Genomic DNA, 15954 nt, shown 5'->3' with positions numbered 1-15954 from the left:
ATTATAATATTTTAGGGTTAATTTAATGATTTATGCTTTACTGTTTGGTTTTATAGGACGAGTTTTTTTGGAGTCAAACGAGGTTTTAAATGACTGAAATAACAAAAAACAAATTGTAATTAAACACAACCTCTACAGTGCACCGAACAGAACAAAAAAAAATTGTCTTAAGAAAGGATGACAAATCTACCAAGTGGGTATGTTTTGACAATGATCTAAATAACAGAAACATTTTTTCGTTTACAAGAAAACCAAGATATAAACGATTTTGGGGTGCTAATTAAATCTCACATAACAAGTAATGAATGTTATTAACCTTCTCCCAAAAACTTTCTTCGGTACCTGAAAAAAGCCTCAAAGAAAAGCCATACTTTAACTTTTATCTTATTTAGCTCAATGATAATAATTTTAAAAACATGCCATAACAAAATACTACGCAACTTTTACACAATTAGTCTTAAAAGTGGGCTCTGTCCCTTCTACGTTGTTCATCAACTGTTGATGGTTGGTGCGCAGACTTACAGTGGGTGTGGGTGTGAGTTGGTGGATGGGTTGGTGAGTTCAGTTCAACTTTCCCGTTGAAGCCCGTAGTATCGTCGATAGCGCTCTGGTACTCTCGCTTGTTTCCTTAAAACAATCTTTTTAGGCATATAGGTACATTGGATTTTACACGTAGGTAAGTTTATTACATATTTTAATGTATAGCGACATTTCAAAGGTCTTGAGATATTTTTACGAATTTTGCTAAGTATTTTAAACTCTACAACTTTTAAGATTCGAAGTATTTTAGAACTGGAATAGTTTAATTTTGCCTTCTTCTAAATTTGAAGTAATTTTTATTTAGTGTGGGAAGTAATTTTTATTTAGTGTGGATTATTTAAATAATGTTTTAAGACTTTTAATAATATCATTTATCAATTATAACAAAACTCCACAACTGTTAAAAACTCATGTTTACCACTAGCGTATCTACCAACAAAATAGTGTAAGTTTTGTGTAAATATATTATTTACATAAATTTTTATCAATTAATTATCAAATAATTGAGATGGGGACGCCACCTAAGTGCGTATTTTAACCCCAACATGAGTGAAGGATGAGAGTAGAGGGAGTATGTTTTATCTATGGTAGAATGGTGTGAAATGATATGTGTAGCACGTAATATTGTACAATAATTTGGCTACTGCTTTAAGTGATTGCAACATATTTTTGTTCAGCCATATACATTATTCTATTATATATGATTTTAAGGAGACTTGCCGTACTTATTTTTTATATTTAAATGCCGGTTTTTAAAATCATTTACAGAGTGTAATATGACCAAAAAATGACATTTAACACATTGAACCCTTCAGCTTTTACCAGAAAAGGTCAAGTTATGCTATGTTTGTTCGGAAATCAATCATTAACAACAAAGAAACTCGTGTTGCACTAAGGATCTATTTATGTAGCTTTTATTACGCAAACAATACAAATATTAAAAGAAGATTTCTGTAAATCGTGATTCTGAGTCAGTGAATCTGTTCACAAAATAAAGAAGTTTTCTTTTCTTTCTAATTTGCGGCAGCTTAATGAAGCATTTCATCGAGTTTTGTTATATAAAGTTTCTTCTGGAAATCAAACAAATATTCCCTCTGGTGATTTGGTTATTTCTCCAATGTTATGCATCCAAAATAAGTATTAAAATTCCATCACGTTTTAGTTAAAGCATGTGCATAATTTGTTTAATTTGCTTTGGCTCAAGATAACATTCAATATCTCTATTAATACTGTTAGTATTAATTTACATTACATATATATTGATGATGACTTTTAAATTGATTCATCCTTTTATTTTGAAGAGAAGTAATTTGTCTGGCCAAAACATGACCTTAGAATCTACCCTAAAGTTTGAAATATTTAATTCATTATTACAGTAACATAATTAAACATCCTTGATATTACTATTGATTTGCTACACTTTCTATACTAAATATGCTATAATTTACAACAGCATCTTCAAGTTTGTTATTATTAAACTGATTTATAAGAATGAAAACGATATTTTACAAAACCAATAATATTAGATGCCGAATAATGGTACTTTCCTAATCTAAATTTTTAAATTGGCTAAAAAATTAAGAGTTAACTGGTTTTTAATAGTGTGTTAATGGTGAAAGGTTGTACTATCTTTCCAAGAAATGCCATTCTGCTAAAATTAATTTAACAAAACCTTAGATTTGATTATTTTTCAAACTAGATATAAAATGCTACATTGAAAAAATATATAATTTACGTGTACCTCCTTTATAGGGAAACTCTAAGAACGAATATGGGGGTTTACTTAAATAAATTAATGATACAAATCATGAACTATAACATGGAAAACGCTTGGATACAAAACCACTTTGTTTTCGTTAATGAATCAATCTTTTATTCGAGCTATTCGTTACTTAAAATAGTTGTATAAATTTTCTACTTCACTTTAGTCTATTGGTAGTCAACATTCATAACCCACTTCTTTGTAGAAATTCTGTTAAGTTAAAATTAATTAAAATTCATTTTTATAGCCCCAGGATTGCGTAATATGACACATAATGGTTAAAACATACCTCGTCAGACAATCCTTAACATGTAGTGTCGATGTTGCTACATATGTTTCGGCGGTTATTTACTGATCTCCGCCATCGTCAGGCAAACAAAAGGCAAATAAAATTAATTGGTTTAAGCACGAAGAAGACATTAAAAGAAAGTTTTCTTTCGCTTAAGCACATCATTTACACTTGAAATCTTGTAATATTAAGAGAAGGTTTAAAATACGTAGTTAATATGAAAAGATGAGCTTACTACTTCAAAGAGTAGCTTCAAATGGTGCTGTGAACATTTGCTTTCAATTAATTTAATTAATTCTGGATTTATTATTCAAAAGCCCGTCCATCACGTTTCAGAGAACCTTAAGTTACATTTTTGTCTTTTGTAAATTTAATAACGCAATTAACTAATCGTTTAAAACATTTCGCAGTTTCTATCTTAATTTACTTTGAATAGACCAAGTAGACTTATTCAATTTTAACATGTGAATCCTGTTTTCTATGTGTATTTATTTCACGATGGTGTCGTTTGAGGGCGCTAAGGTTGACTAAATATAATTATCATTTGTATTTTATTGCCTCAGGGTGGATTTTACTGTGGAGCTTCACCACTTGTAAAAATACCAGGATACGAGTACTCGTTTATAAATGGTAAAATTGTGTTAAAGTTTCAAAGTTGGTTAAATAAAGGTGACCACAAGAAGAAAAAAAAGTTTTTTGTTGTATCACACTACCCTAATACGAGTGTGAAAAACCAACTTCCACGGCTAAGACAAAAACAACTTAACTGTTAATAATAATAGTTAGAAAAAATCCCATAGTGTTTTCTATATGTATTTTCATACTAATAACTAATAACAAAATTTATGAAAATTCTACCTTTCCTATCTACAAAAATAGTTAAACGAACACAACTAAGTGTTTCCTAACATTTTAGATCGCATTCTTCTAAAATTAATACGTATGTACGTCCAAAACATAATTTACATTTTTTAATCCTCTTTTTTCCAAAAACAACTTTGCAAATATGGTTTTTCGCACACTTTCTAAACTGGTGCTCAACCCCGCTTACCTAATGTGTGGAACCTAAAGCCCGTGTGTGGTAATGAGCGAGTGCGGTCGAGTGGATCGAATTCGAGCACAGAGAATACCACAGTGTGGCCTCAGAGAAGGTGTCGGGTTACCTCGGTTGCCTTCACCTTGCTTACCTCAATAGATAGTGAGTTAGAGAGAAATGTTTTTGATAAATTGTGTGTGTAGTAGCAAAAGGAAAGCCCTATGTTGCCTATGTTACTTACCTCAAAATGATTTTTTTAGTTAGAGACTAAAATTACATTGAATCTATGATTATACGGTTTCTTACTAAACTCAATAGTGTGTAAGGAATAGTTCTATCACTGAGAAAGGTTGGGTACATAGTAAAAAAACCACAAAATCATTAATAGGAATTTTTCATAAAAAGCGTCTTTTGTTTAAAGGTTCAGTTGTCTCAATAATTTTTCTGTTAGAGAGTAAAACTGTTCATCAGTCTAATAGCAAAAGGTTATCTTGGTTACCTTAATCTTACTAGTATTTATTTTTGCGAGTTTATGAATAAATATTTCATACATTGCGAGTCTATTGGTAGTTACAGGTTTCTTAGTTACCTTAATAGTTGGCGAGTAAAAGAAGATGCCAAAAGTTTCCATAGTTACCTAATTAGTTTGTGAGTTGAAGGGTTAAGTGTTTTTATGCATCGAGTGTCTAATAGGTTTCTTGGTTGACTCTAAAGTTACCACAAAAGGGTTTCCTTATGTGCCTCAGTTGGATTTAATAAAGTAACCTTTCGTACTTCAACTGTCTATAAGTATAATGTTAAAGTTTTTTATATTTTTTTTCTTTTGTTGGAAAAAATACCTTTCTTACATCTACTGAGGTAGTTGATCTGTATTACCCAAAAAACTCGTGAACTTTAGAGTAAATGTGTCTCATACTTGTGTAATTTAGGGTTGGACACAAATATTTTCGTAGTGAAAGTGAGAAGGGTTTCCTTTTTTAAGTCGTAACGAAGATAATGCAGTAGTTGGCTTTATATTGTTTTATTTCAATATTTCGACAGCTTATGAATCAGTTTCGTACGTATTTTTAACGCTAGACTCTAGTCGAAGAAGCGTACATCGGGTTCTATAGTAAATCAATGGATGTACATCAAAGAGAAGTTTTTAAATCGGTCCATTGAGAGTTTATTCCTCAAAAACGTGAGCTTGGTTGCCTAATAACTATTTGAGCACTTAGCTACATATCTCAATATTTTAGTAGGAAGTGGAGCCAAATAACCTTTAAATGCACAGGTTTCTATGGTTACCTAATACTTTGGTATATCAAATAACAATATTGTATCTAAGGATTTGTTAAAAAAATGCAGCAGATTCTTTTATGGTGACATTCGATTAAGATAATTTGTATATAATTTGATGGATAATAATTATTGTAACGTAATCATTATTGGATATACTCAGAAATAGTCCTCTTATAGCATCGTATATACAACAAGTCAAACCCTATGGTGCCGTTTCAAAAGATAAATTTATGATTTTTATAATGTAAAAAATTGCATTTAGTTAAATTTGCAAACTAACACATTTACCTAATTATTTAATTTACAATTTGTTTGAATCCTAACAACATATATAATATTTAAGCGTAAAAATAATCTTTAAATAATTTGGCCAATACGTATTTAGCTGATAATTCACAATTTATTTCTTTCCCTATAAAAATGGTAACGAGCCGTAAATATTCGATTCATGAATATTCAATGAGCCATCATTAAGTTTAATCAATTATTATTTATTCATAAATTATGTAAATTAGTTGAATGCCAGTTTAAGATAATAATTTCAATAGAAATCGCGATTTGAAAATTATCTTTGTTCAAAATTACCAATTTTAATGGTAGCACTACCTGTTTATTTAGTTTTTTAACAAACATCTATATTCCAAGTAGACCTAAAACATATTGCCCGGAAGTTTTTATTTTGATTGAATAACATTTTAAATTGCAGTACTTAAAAAGTTTTTGTTTATTTATGATTTTTATGAAACTAATTTGGATTGAATAGAAGTAATTATCAAGAAAAGTTCAAATTATTAGCTTGAGCTTTTGTTTACTTAAATCGAATATACATGTATTTGCTTACAATTGTAGTTAGGGGTTTTTTTAAATGAATTTAGTTTAATGATTACTAACTTAATGATTAAAAAAGGAGTATTTTATTGACTTTCTCGATCGTAAGTGTTGTAAGAGTTAGCTGGTCAAGTCGTAAAGCTCGGGATTTTGGTCCCCAAGGCCTCGGGTTCAAATCCCGCAAATTATGACTATCCAAGTGTGATAATGCCGCTGCCCCAGGCTAGAGTGGAGCATTCCTAGATTTTGAAGTTAGACAAAAAACCATCCCAAGTCTTATTTTTCACCCAATTTCACACGTTATGCTTTTAACGACGGACTTAATAATTTTACAAACAATATGCGCCCGATCAAAAAGAGTGGTTATTGACTCGTTGTCAATAGAGAAAGACAATGTGCAAGGATCACGGTACATTGGGTTGGGTCAGTCCCTGTCACACCACATTAAACAATATGTCAGGTCAAAGCTTGTCGAAACCAAAAGCTAATTGCTTTAGTTAACAAGAGAATTAATTAATGTTAATTTTATAGATTTTGATTACGGGTGCTCAGATTCGAGCGAACTATTGCTCATTAATATTATCTTTTACTTCTAATATTAAAGAAGGAACTAGTTATCGTCGAGGGTTGTCCAGCTGTAGGAATTGTTTTTTTAAACTTAACTTACAAAGTGAGCTTCAGTCTAACGTTATACCTGTTACTGAGATGGTTGGTGTGATATAAAAGATTAAACATCACAGAAATATAAGTAAACATGATATTTAGCGGTTCCATAGTTTATAAAATTACAACTATAGCTTTTATTTTCAGCTTGTAATGTTTCAGCTCGTAGACAATGTAAGAAACTCATAAATCTGGAAGGTGTTACAAAACCCAGAGAGCACACTGACTCTAGTGGTTATACAGTTTTTGCTTGTTCTGGAAACCTATATATCACCTAACTTCCAAACTGCAGTTCTGTAGCTATTGCCAAATAATTGTATTGGTCCATTATTCATTAAAACGACTGGGAGTTTTTTTTTTATTTGTTAAAGCTACATCGAATTTTCACTAAAATATTTCCATAAACAAGTCTAAATTGTGCCCTATTTAAGTAATATTCGATTTAACGAGTACTTATGTTTGCTACGAAAGGGATTTTTCAAAACAAAATAATAATAGTATGGAATGAAATAAATACATTTTACATATTTTATTATATTATACCCATAAACAAGCAAATAACAACAGAATTCATTTTCCCCATAAGAATACCAGGGAAATGTTAAATGTACAGTCATTAGGAATGTTCTCCGTAACCTTTAATCCTACAACAACGATTCAATGTGTAAAATTGTTTGTTTTTTAAGCTCTACATGATGGCTAGGTAAAGTTGGGCATTTACATTTTTAGGAAAAGATTTGAAAAACGCAATTTCTGAAAACTTTAAAAACTTTCGCTGGTTTGCGAACTCAATTAAGTTTAACCAGCCCAAAAAAATGTATTAAGCAGATACACCTCTTGATAAACACTTTAGAACATTCAATATAAATGTTATAGAATCAAAAATATGTTTTGTGTTTCTAATTGCCTTAAATTTATTATTGCTTTACAATAATTACAATTGCTTATTCTGAAATGCAATTAATAAGATTTATTGCAGTGAAGACAATTTGGTTGGAAAAATAGTAAAATTGAAATTACTTTTTGAGTTAATGGTCAATAAAATTTGCTGTCACGACAAAGCTGTCAACATTTTAACATCCTACGCCGATTCTTAATTGTATAATTTCATCCGACATAAAACGTTTTTCATTAAGTAAACGTCGTTGTATCCCCCGGTATTATGCTAATTTTATGTATAAACTCCCATTTACCTAAATCTGCTTTAACAATGCACGCAACACTATTCTCAATAAACACAATACAAAGTCTCGGGTGTATGCAATACACACATACATTGCAATACAGTTCAGTTGGCTTGCGATGCAATTTCATTAGGGTTAATTCGACGTGACACCCCCACTATGTATGGTTCTATATATTACGTCATTGGTGATACTGCGTATATGGTTTGGGCGATCAGTGAACAAAGAAGTATCATACTTAGTTTCCATATGAAATATTTTTATTATTTATTAAAGAACTTTTTCATTGTTGAGTATTATTTTTTGATACAATTTTAATTAGTTGAATAGGCTAGTATTTTAGGTATACATTAATCTAGACATGTTTAATATTATTGAATATTATGTGATACTAGATAAGAATAAAATAAAATGCTAGACCTCTCTCGTTTAACTATATGTACAAAAACTATGCTATCAAGTTGTTGTATATTTTAAGCATTGCGTTATGTTTGAAAATAATTTTGGCGTAAGTCATTGTTTCTATCAACTGTCCCTTACTAACATATAAAAAAATGACCGATTGTGTAATATAGTAATATAGTTAATGAATCCAAAAATGTTTTACATTTGACTATTTGTTTAAGATAGTAGAATGGATGGTGGAAAATTATATTTGGAAAATCCTAATTATTATCATTCAGTTTTTGTCGATAAAATAAATCAATCTATTCAAATATTTCATAATCGTGAGTGCACTTTAAGCCTCGTTTACATGACCTGTTTTAGTTAAATAATTTCCGTTGAACAATATAAACTTACCCCTCGAAATACCAGTAATGAGTACAATTTTGTTTCGACTAGCCTATATTGAAAAGGAGGTTACTTTTGGAAAACTGGGCCTTTTGTACATGTAAATAAATTAAACGTTTAAAAATTATCCATACATGTTTATGTGTATAAAGTATTACATTTTACCCAAGAACTTTGAATTGGACTAATCTTGTTATTATAGACACTAAAACGAACATGTTTTACAATATGATTTAATTGTATATACCTTTGTATATACCTTCAGACCTCAGTCATGATGTAGCCTACTGATATTTAATCTTAAACACGAGGTGAAAATAACACGCAGAACATGAAACCAAAATTTGTGGTTCTAACACAGTCAATAATCCAATGTCGAGTTCAATGAAGTTTCTCATAAGTTAGTTTCAATTATACCACATTACTTACTAAGGGAACCTAATGATGTATGTTACTACTGTCTCAACTGAAACTAACTATGTAGAAATAAATTATTTTTCATGTTAATCCTACTATTTTTTATCTAGCAATTGCTGTACGTATATACACATCCTTATACTTATAGTTCAATTAACTGAGATTTTAAACTAAGACACATCACATTATTAGTAAAGGTAATGTTGCGTAAAATGAGAGTTTTATACCTTGACATAAACAAGGCTCTCGCGAGTGTTCAGGTAGAGTAAAATCTTGTCTCAGATTTGCTCATATACGAGAAACATCTTAGAATATTTCACCATTCACTAAACAACGCACTTTACATTAGTTACATTAGTTTGACGTTGTTGTGAGATTCTAAAAGGTTGTAGGTAAAAGGTTGTGAGAAGGTAAAAGGTTTTTAGGTTCAATTTTTCAAGGTTTTGTTGATTAAATGAGTATTGTAATTGTAATTAAATAAGTGTATGCAACACTTATATATACTATTCTTTTTGTATTTCATAAAACCTTGTGAAAATAAATCCTATTTCATTTAATTTAAGGTTTGGAATTAGCAACTAAGACTGTTGATAAAACCTATTATTAATTATTCTAAGCTATAGAAATATTTGTACAAAACGTAAACAAATACCAAAGGAGCAATCGTACAAAATAGCAATAGTCTTGTTTTAATGTCCAATAAACGATTTAGTACAAATATAATACATAAAACTGCGAAAAATGAAAGATATTTGTAATATTATTTATTTGAAACCCATTTTAAATACACCTCTATTACTCCACTATTTACTATCTACTATTAAAATCACATACTCCAACGTACCACTTGTAAACCTATATCATCTAAACTGATGTATTTCTCTTCTGGGAATAGCCTTTGCTGTTTCGTGCTGCCAATAACATGTCTGATAACTACAACAATGGGGCAAAATTCGCTATCTAGAGTGAGATAGCCTGAAAGTGACAGTCAAGTTTTTTTTAAAATAAATTGTAAATTTTCCACAAAACTATCATATATTTTTTCTTATGTAAAAATAATGTAATATGAAGTTTAAGTTACCGGTAATTCAAAACTGGTGATTGTTAGCTGTGTTTAAAGATAAATTTCAAAACTATACCTTATAATTTAACCCCCAAAATAGGGTAGTGATCTTTAATATAAAGGGATACGTTCTATGTCCGCTCATAGGATAAATCATACAAATGCAAAGACGAACTTTTTTTCATTTTTGGATTTTGAACCATGGGACTTTGTCGTATTGCAAATACCCCGTTATTGATTTGTTATCCTTACGGAGCAATTCACTCTAATGTTAACGCGTGTTTTCGTCTGCTAGCCCTTCAGTGTATTTACATAACATCATTTTGTTAGTTATTTCTTTTCATTTAAAAACAATTGTGACGATATATCGATCTGTTGGTAGACTCCTTCTTGTCCTCCGTTATCTAAAAGAGAGAAGCACAGTAGAAACCAGCTTAAATATGCTTTAATTGATAAAATAGGTTGATAAGGGCAGTTTCTATGACCAAGTCAATGCCACCTTTAATGTTACCTTAAAAGGTCTTGAAACACATAGTTATGTCTAGAACTTGTAGATCGTTATCTCTCATCAAAATACGATTTAGATTTTAAGTGGATGATGAAGGGCTATTTCTGTACCCCAAGTCAATATTTATTACTATAATAGGTACTTAAACGCATAATACCTAAAGTTTGAGAAAGTCAAATTGTTTTCAGATTCGCGATGAGGTGACATTCCCACCATGTCAACTGTTAGCCCGCCAAAATCGTCACCGTTCTGCAAGATTGGCTTGTGTTCCCGCCATAAACCTCTCAAGGTGATGGTTCTGGGTCAAACCGGGGTTGGAAAAACTGGTAAGTCATTTCACTCTATAATAAATTTAGTTATGATTTGATGATCTTGGCATAAAAATATTCATTATGTTCGTACTTTTGTATAGGTTGGTTAAATTGTAAACCTAGTTCAATTTCTTTTTGCAAAACATCACTAATAACTTATCACTTATTGAGGGCATTTTCCATCACGATTTTTAAAATCCTATGTTTTCAAGACGTTTTGGGTTCTCAAGTGAGAAACTCAGGGGGTCATGATTGGTCAGATTTCAGATCCCTAAACTTTTTGAAACATTTTTATTTACTAACCTAATGGGAAAATTTCACAACAATCTGATAGATCATGCAAAACCCATCATCACCAAAAATTAACTTCAAAACAAAGAACAGAAAATCACCATACACATTTTTTTAATTAAAAAAAGACAAACTTGCATAATTGGGCTATTTTACTATCGTATAGAAATGTTCAACGGATAAATGGTCCAGACTAATTTTAGTCAGTAACAATACTTGCTAAATTCACACCTCAGTCTACACCACACTCATCGTTCATTCAACTTTGCTCAAAAATAAGCACCTACGCGTATACATGCGTGTAGTGGTCATATGGTTCTAATCTAAACTATTGCATGCACTTTGACACAAGCTAGTGAATTTTGAAATTTCTGGAGATTAAAAATCTATATATCTAATTCCGTAAGCCCAAAATTTTACAATGAAATTGTGAGCGAACTGGATGCCGTAGAAAGCTGGGAGAGGTCTCATTTTAAAGGTCTGGGCATGAAATTTTGGGGAAAAATATTCATTTTTCTTAATTATGCACCAAAAAATTATTTCAGAATAAAATAATTCACATTTAAATAGTATGGGAATCTAGATCATGTCTGCTTTGTTTACTTTAAAACATGTGGTTTTACTTTATTTAAAGCATATGGTAATATCATTGACTATTGGCTACAGAAGTTGTATTAATAGTCAAAGGTAGTATGTATATGTACTGTATGTAACTATAGTACATTTGAAAGTAAACATGCGTGCTGCAAATGAAAATGAAACAACATTTTGTGATTGGCTTCTACGCTTAGGTAATGGAACCTTAGAGAGCAATAGGGCAACACCGGCAATTGACATTCAAGATAACTTTGTTCTGTCTGATTGTGCAATTGTTTATGGCAACTCAATAAATCCATAAAATATTCAAAACTACTCCAATCAAAAATAATTGTATGTCCTTTAAATGAACAATGTGATGATTTAAATAAAGAAGTATTAAAAATCATCGAAGGAGACTATAAGGAATACTACAGTAATGATGAAGTAGTTTCAGAAGACCCTACAGAGAGGTTGAACATACCAATTGAGTTTATAAATTCAATTACACCATCTGGAATGCCACCACACAAATTAGTTTTAAAAGGATTAGTTAATGGAGTACGATTGGTTGTGTTGGGTATGTCTGAAAAAAGTGTAAAGTTAGAAGTAATTACTGGAGTAGGCAAAGGGAACATATTTTCCATGCCAAAAATAAAACTAATATCTACAGATCCTAATATGCCCTTTAAATTTACAAGGATTCAATTCCTATTGCGATTAGCTTTCGCTATTACTATAAATAAAGCGCAAGGCCAAACCTTCTCAAAAGTTGGCATTTATTTGAAAAAAAAAACCCAGTGTTTACCCATGGTCAACTTTATGTTGCATTTAGCCGGGTAAAGCGGCCAGATGACGTTAAAATAGTAATACTGTAGAACCAAATAAAGACCAAGGAATGGACCAAAATGGATATTATACAACAAATGTTGTTTTCAGAGAGATTTTGTTACAGAATTAGTATTTTACAATTTGGAAGATGACATTATCTCTATGTGTTGTGTTTTTCTAAGTGAATTTGTCTATATTCAAAGAAATGTATATATATTTAATTAATAGTCATAAAGATTATTATTGAAAATGTTATTTTGTTGTATTATGATTAGAAAATTTATGTTATAAACACACCACATGAAGAGTCCTCCCGAATTTTTATCCTAAACAGAGTAGACATAAAAATGAATTATGCAGGTATGTGATAACTATTATACATTATTATAATATACAAAAATTTTAACGATAATTCAAGTTAGGGTACGGTAACCCATGAGACTAATAATTTGTACAAAATAATTATTAGAATATATTACATATATATAGGGGCTATTGCCCCTACAAGCCACTAGTAATAATTTAATTAGGCTTGGTTCAATTATTTTGGTCAATTTAGTTAGGTGCTGATTCGAATCGATCAATCCATTTTGATTTGTTTTGATTGACCCTTCCTGGATTTGAACCGTTAGCATCGAGATTTAATGGTGGAAATTTCACCAACATTTAACCCAGCCAGTCAGTGTAATGTAAGAAGTGTTCTATGGTCAATGTCAACATAGGATAACAATGTTGATGGTTTTCAAACACCTCTACTGTTGGTTATATCACCTTTGTTCGGTCCATGTCAAACAAAGCCTGATGTAACATAAGGACCTCACTTTATCAAAGTTTATTATAAAATTTACTGTAGTTTGTTAAGATATAAATAGAGTGAAATGTAAAACTTGTTTTTGAGAAACGATCAACGAATTTACTTCCTTTATACAATTTTAGTTTAGTAAATGTCTAGTAAGTATATCAATAAAGTGTATACAAATAAAGTATATACACACGAATATAACGTACGAGTTAGCAAAGTGGTTAATTTAGTTTAATCCAACTAATAAAAAAATTTGGCCCGCTTAGACCGAGGAAAAGGTAGAAACCTGGAATTATTGTTTCAAAATAAAAATAACAGAGTCATGAAGTTGTTCTCGAAAAGAATAAAATCTTTGAACATACGGCTACGTGCATACGTTACCATTCAGTATACAGTATAATAATAGGTTAGTTTTGTAATACAAGTTCTGTATTCATTGGTGTAACTATACAAATCGTAATTTCTTATACGGTAGAACCATTAATTTAAAACCTGACAAGTGATTTTAAAAATTATTAAAAATGTTATTGTGTTTGAACGAATAATGTAAACTATTAATTTGCACTTTCATTTTTCAAATTTAAATAACGATTTCATTTTTACGAAGATTAAAAGAGTATGATTCCTATCTAATTACTGTATGTTGAAAGGTGTTTAAAATTATTACCAATGTACAAAAGTTGGATTTGATTAAGTACAAGTAGTCTTTTCACCATGCACCTCTGAATCTGTTTTATGAGCGCTTGCTGGTGACGTTTGAGATCCCTAATATCAACTACATACATTTTTCTCTTATATTCAAAACTCACACCTCAACTTTATTCGATACAATTTTCAAACCATTGATTAAATACTAAGGAATACAATAATAGCAAAAACAAACTTCTTATGAACCAAGCAGAACCAAACTTAAAATTGGATCTAGGCAAAGGTGATAAAAACCACCTAACCACCAGGTGAAACTATGAGGAGTATGTTTAAACTATGTTATTAGTGCATCTGTGGTAAATATCAATTCACATTATCACTGCCAGAACACAATGTAAACGCCATTGCATGACGAATCACCTCTAGACCACACCCTGATGACTGATTTATGATTGTTCACACTACTGTAAGTTTATTATTTGCTTAAATCTGTACTAATCTCTCCAGTGAAAATTGTTTGTGTATTTTGTTTTGTATGTATTTTATTCGTTCACGCACTAAGTCTATGGTTCCAGTGACCAGATTGTGTCATTATAAATAAGTTTATGAAATTACAATTATTAAAAATACATTAAATTAAGACACAATATGTAAAAACCTGTAATCTCTAAATGAAACCAATTTTCGTTGTTGTAGAGTCTAATTAAGGAACCAATTTCAAAATTGCATAGCTTTATAATCTTTTACCAAGTGGTTAAAGTTAGTATTGCATGTATACAATAATAATACACAAGTATGAACTGGTACATAGTATATTGCGCAGTGGTTATAGTGCTCACTTTCAAATCTAAAAGTCGCTGGTTCGTTCTGATTTTGGATCAAAATTTAAAATTGGGCTAAAGCTTGATGATGCAACCCAAGGTCAACGTTTGATCGTAAGGCCAAATTTTTTACCCTTTGATTAAAAAAAAAAAACCCTCAAAGTTCCAATGCCGTAGGAGGACACAAACAAAAGCAAAAATAAACTATTAACAATATTATTGCATTATACATTGCACTGTATGCTCAGTTTCCATTGTATTACTGAGCAAATAATTATAATATTAATAAACATACGAATCTATTAACAAGCCTATGTACCACTTCACTTGCCTTACTGTTCGTATTTTTAGTGATATTTCATATTTTACCTAACTTTCCACAGTATTAGTAAATCATTCATTACTGAAATTTATTTACACATGAGAAGTTACGTACATGTAGTTACGGAGGTATGGCATTACTGAATTATTTACCGTTTTCTGAAAACGTGTTATTCCCTACCTAAGATTTTCACAAGATTACTAAACTTGTAAGAATTTCGCTTAGCTTTCCACAGGATTGTTGTCTTTTTTCAAGTGTTGCCGAATTTTTCCTAGTATTACTCAACTTTTCAATATTCCAACACTAAGACCTTAAATAAATTTAGAGGAAAATAATCCCAGTTCTGTAAAAAATTTCAAGATTCGGATTGAAACACCCAACTCCTGTATGAAGGGTTGGACGCGTTCCAACTCAGACCTCAGAACACACACTTATGTTTCTTCCACCTTTTCAACGTCTCAGTTCGTCAGTTTACTTTACTACTCCAGTAACACTCATGTTGTCAACAGTAGCGGTAAACTCCGGGTCTTTATCGCGAGCAACTTTGTTGAAATGTGTGGAATTTCGTAGAAAATGCGAGTCAAGATATATGGACATTGTCCTTTGGCTCTCACATTCGTATTTTCAGTATAAAAGCCATAATTGAGTTCACCAATGCTAATTATAAACACTGGGTGTACATAAGGCACGGAGCACTGGGTAAAGGCAAAGTTTATGTTCATTATATTCCTTGAACATAAAAAGTTAAACATTTTAACAAAAGAAAAAACTCTAAATTTCAAAGTACAGTATTTCACCATAAAAGAGCACAGGTATCCTAAATAAATATATTTCGCTAAATCTTTAAAATATTAATAAATGATTTAGTTAACATTACACAAATACTCCAAGAGGTTTGTCCAAGAAACTCTCAAATGTAAGTGAATCATTATTTAGAGTTATTGTTTTGGAAGATGTCTCAGCAGGGTTTAAACTATACATTAAGAGTG

General features: G+C 30.7%; 1 protein-coding gene across 2 annotated transcripts in view; it reads left to right on the top strand.

The window, feature by feature from the left end:
- Positions 1-548: 548 nt before the first annotated feature.
- LOC128985843 (ras-related and estrogen-regulated growth inhibitor) overlaps positions 549-15954 on the top strand; it is a 69530-nt gene continuing 54124 nt past the window's right edge. Inside the window, exons 1-2 of one of the 2 annotated variants that reach the window (XM_054405776.1) lie at positions 549-672; positions 10552-10689. In XM_054405776.1, coding sequence (XP_054261751.1) covers positions 10578-10689 — 112 coding nt within the window. In that variant the 5' untranslated portion in view covers positions 549-672; positions 10552-10577. Of the gene's footprint in view, positions 677-10551; positions 10690-15954 lie in introns of both variants that reach the window. The other variant, XM_054405775.1, reaches the window with a different exon arrangement.

Source organism: Macrosteles quadrilineatus, unplaced genomic scaffold, assembly GCF_028750875.1.
Source record: "Macrosteles quadrilineatus isolate MER2022 unplaced genomic scaffold, UCM_ALF_1.0 Scaffold_2__2_contigs__length_208266976, whole genome shotgun sequence".
Classification (NCBI taxonomy): Eukaryota; Metazoa; Arthropoda; class Insecta; order Hemiptera; family Cicadellidae; genus Macrosteles; species Macrosteles quadrilineatus.
This window is presented reverse-complemented; position numbering and strand designations above follow the sequence as displayed.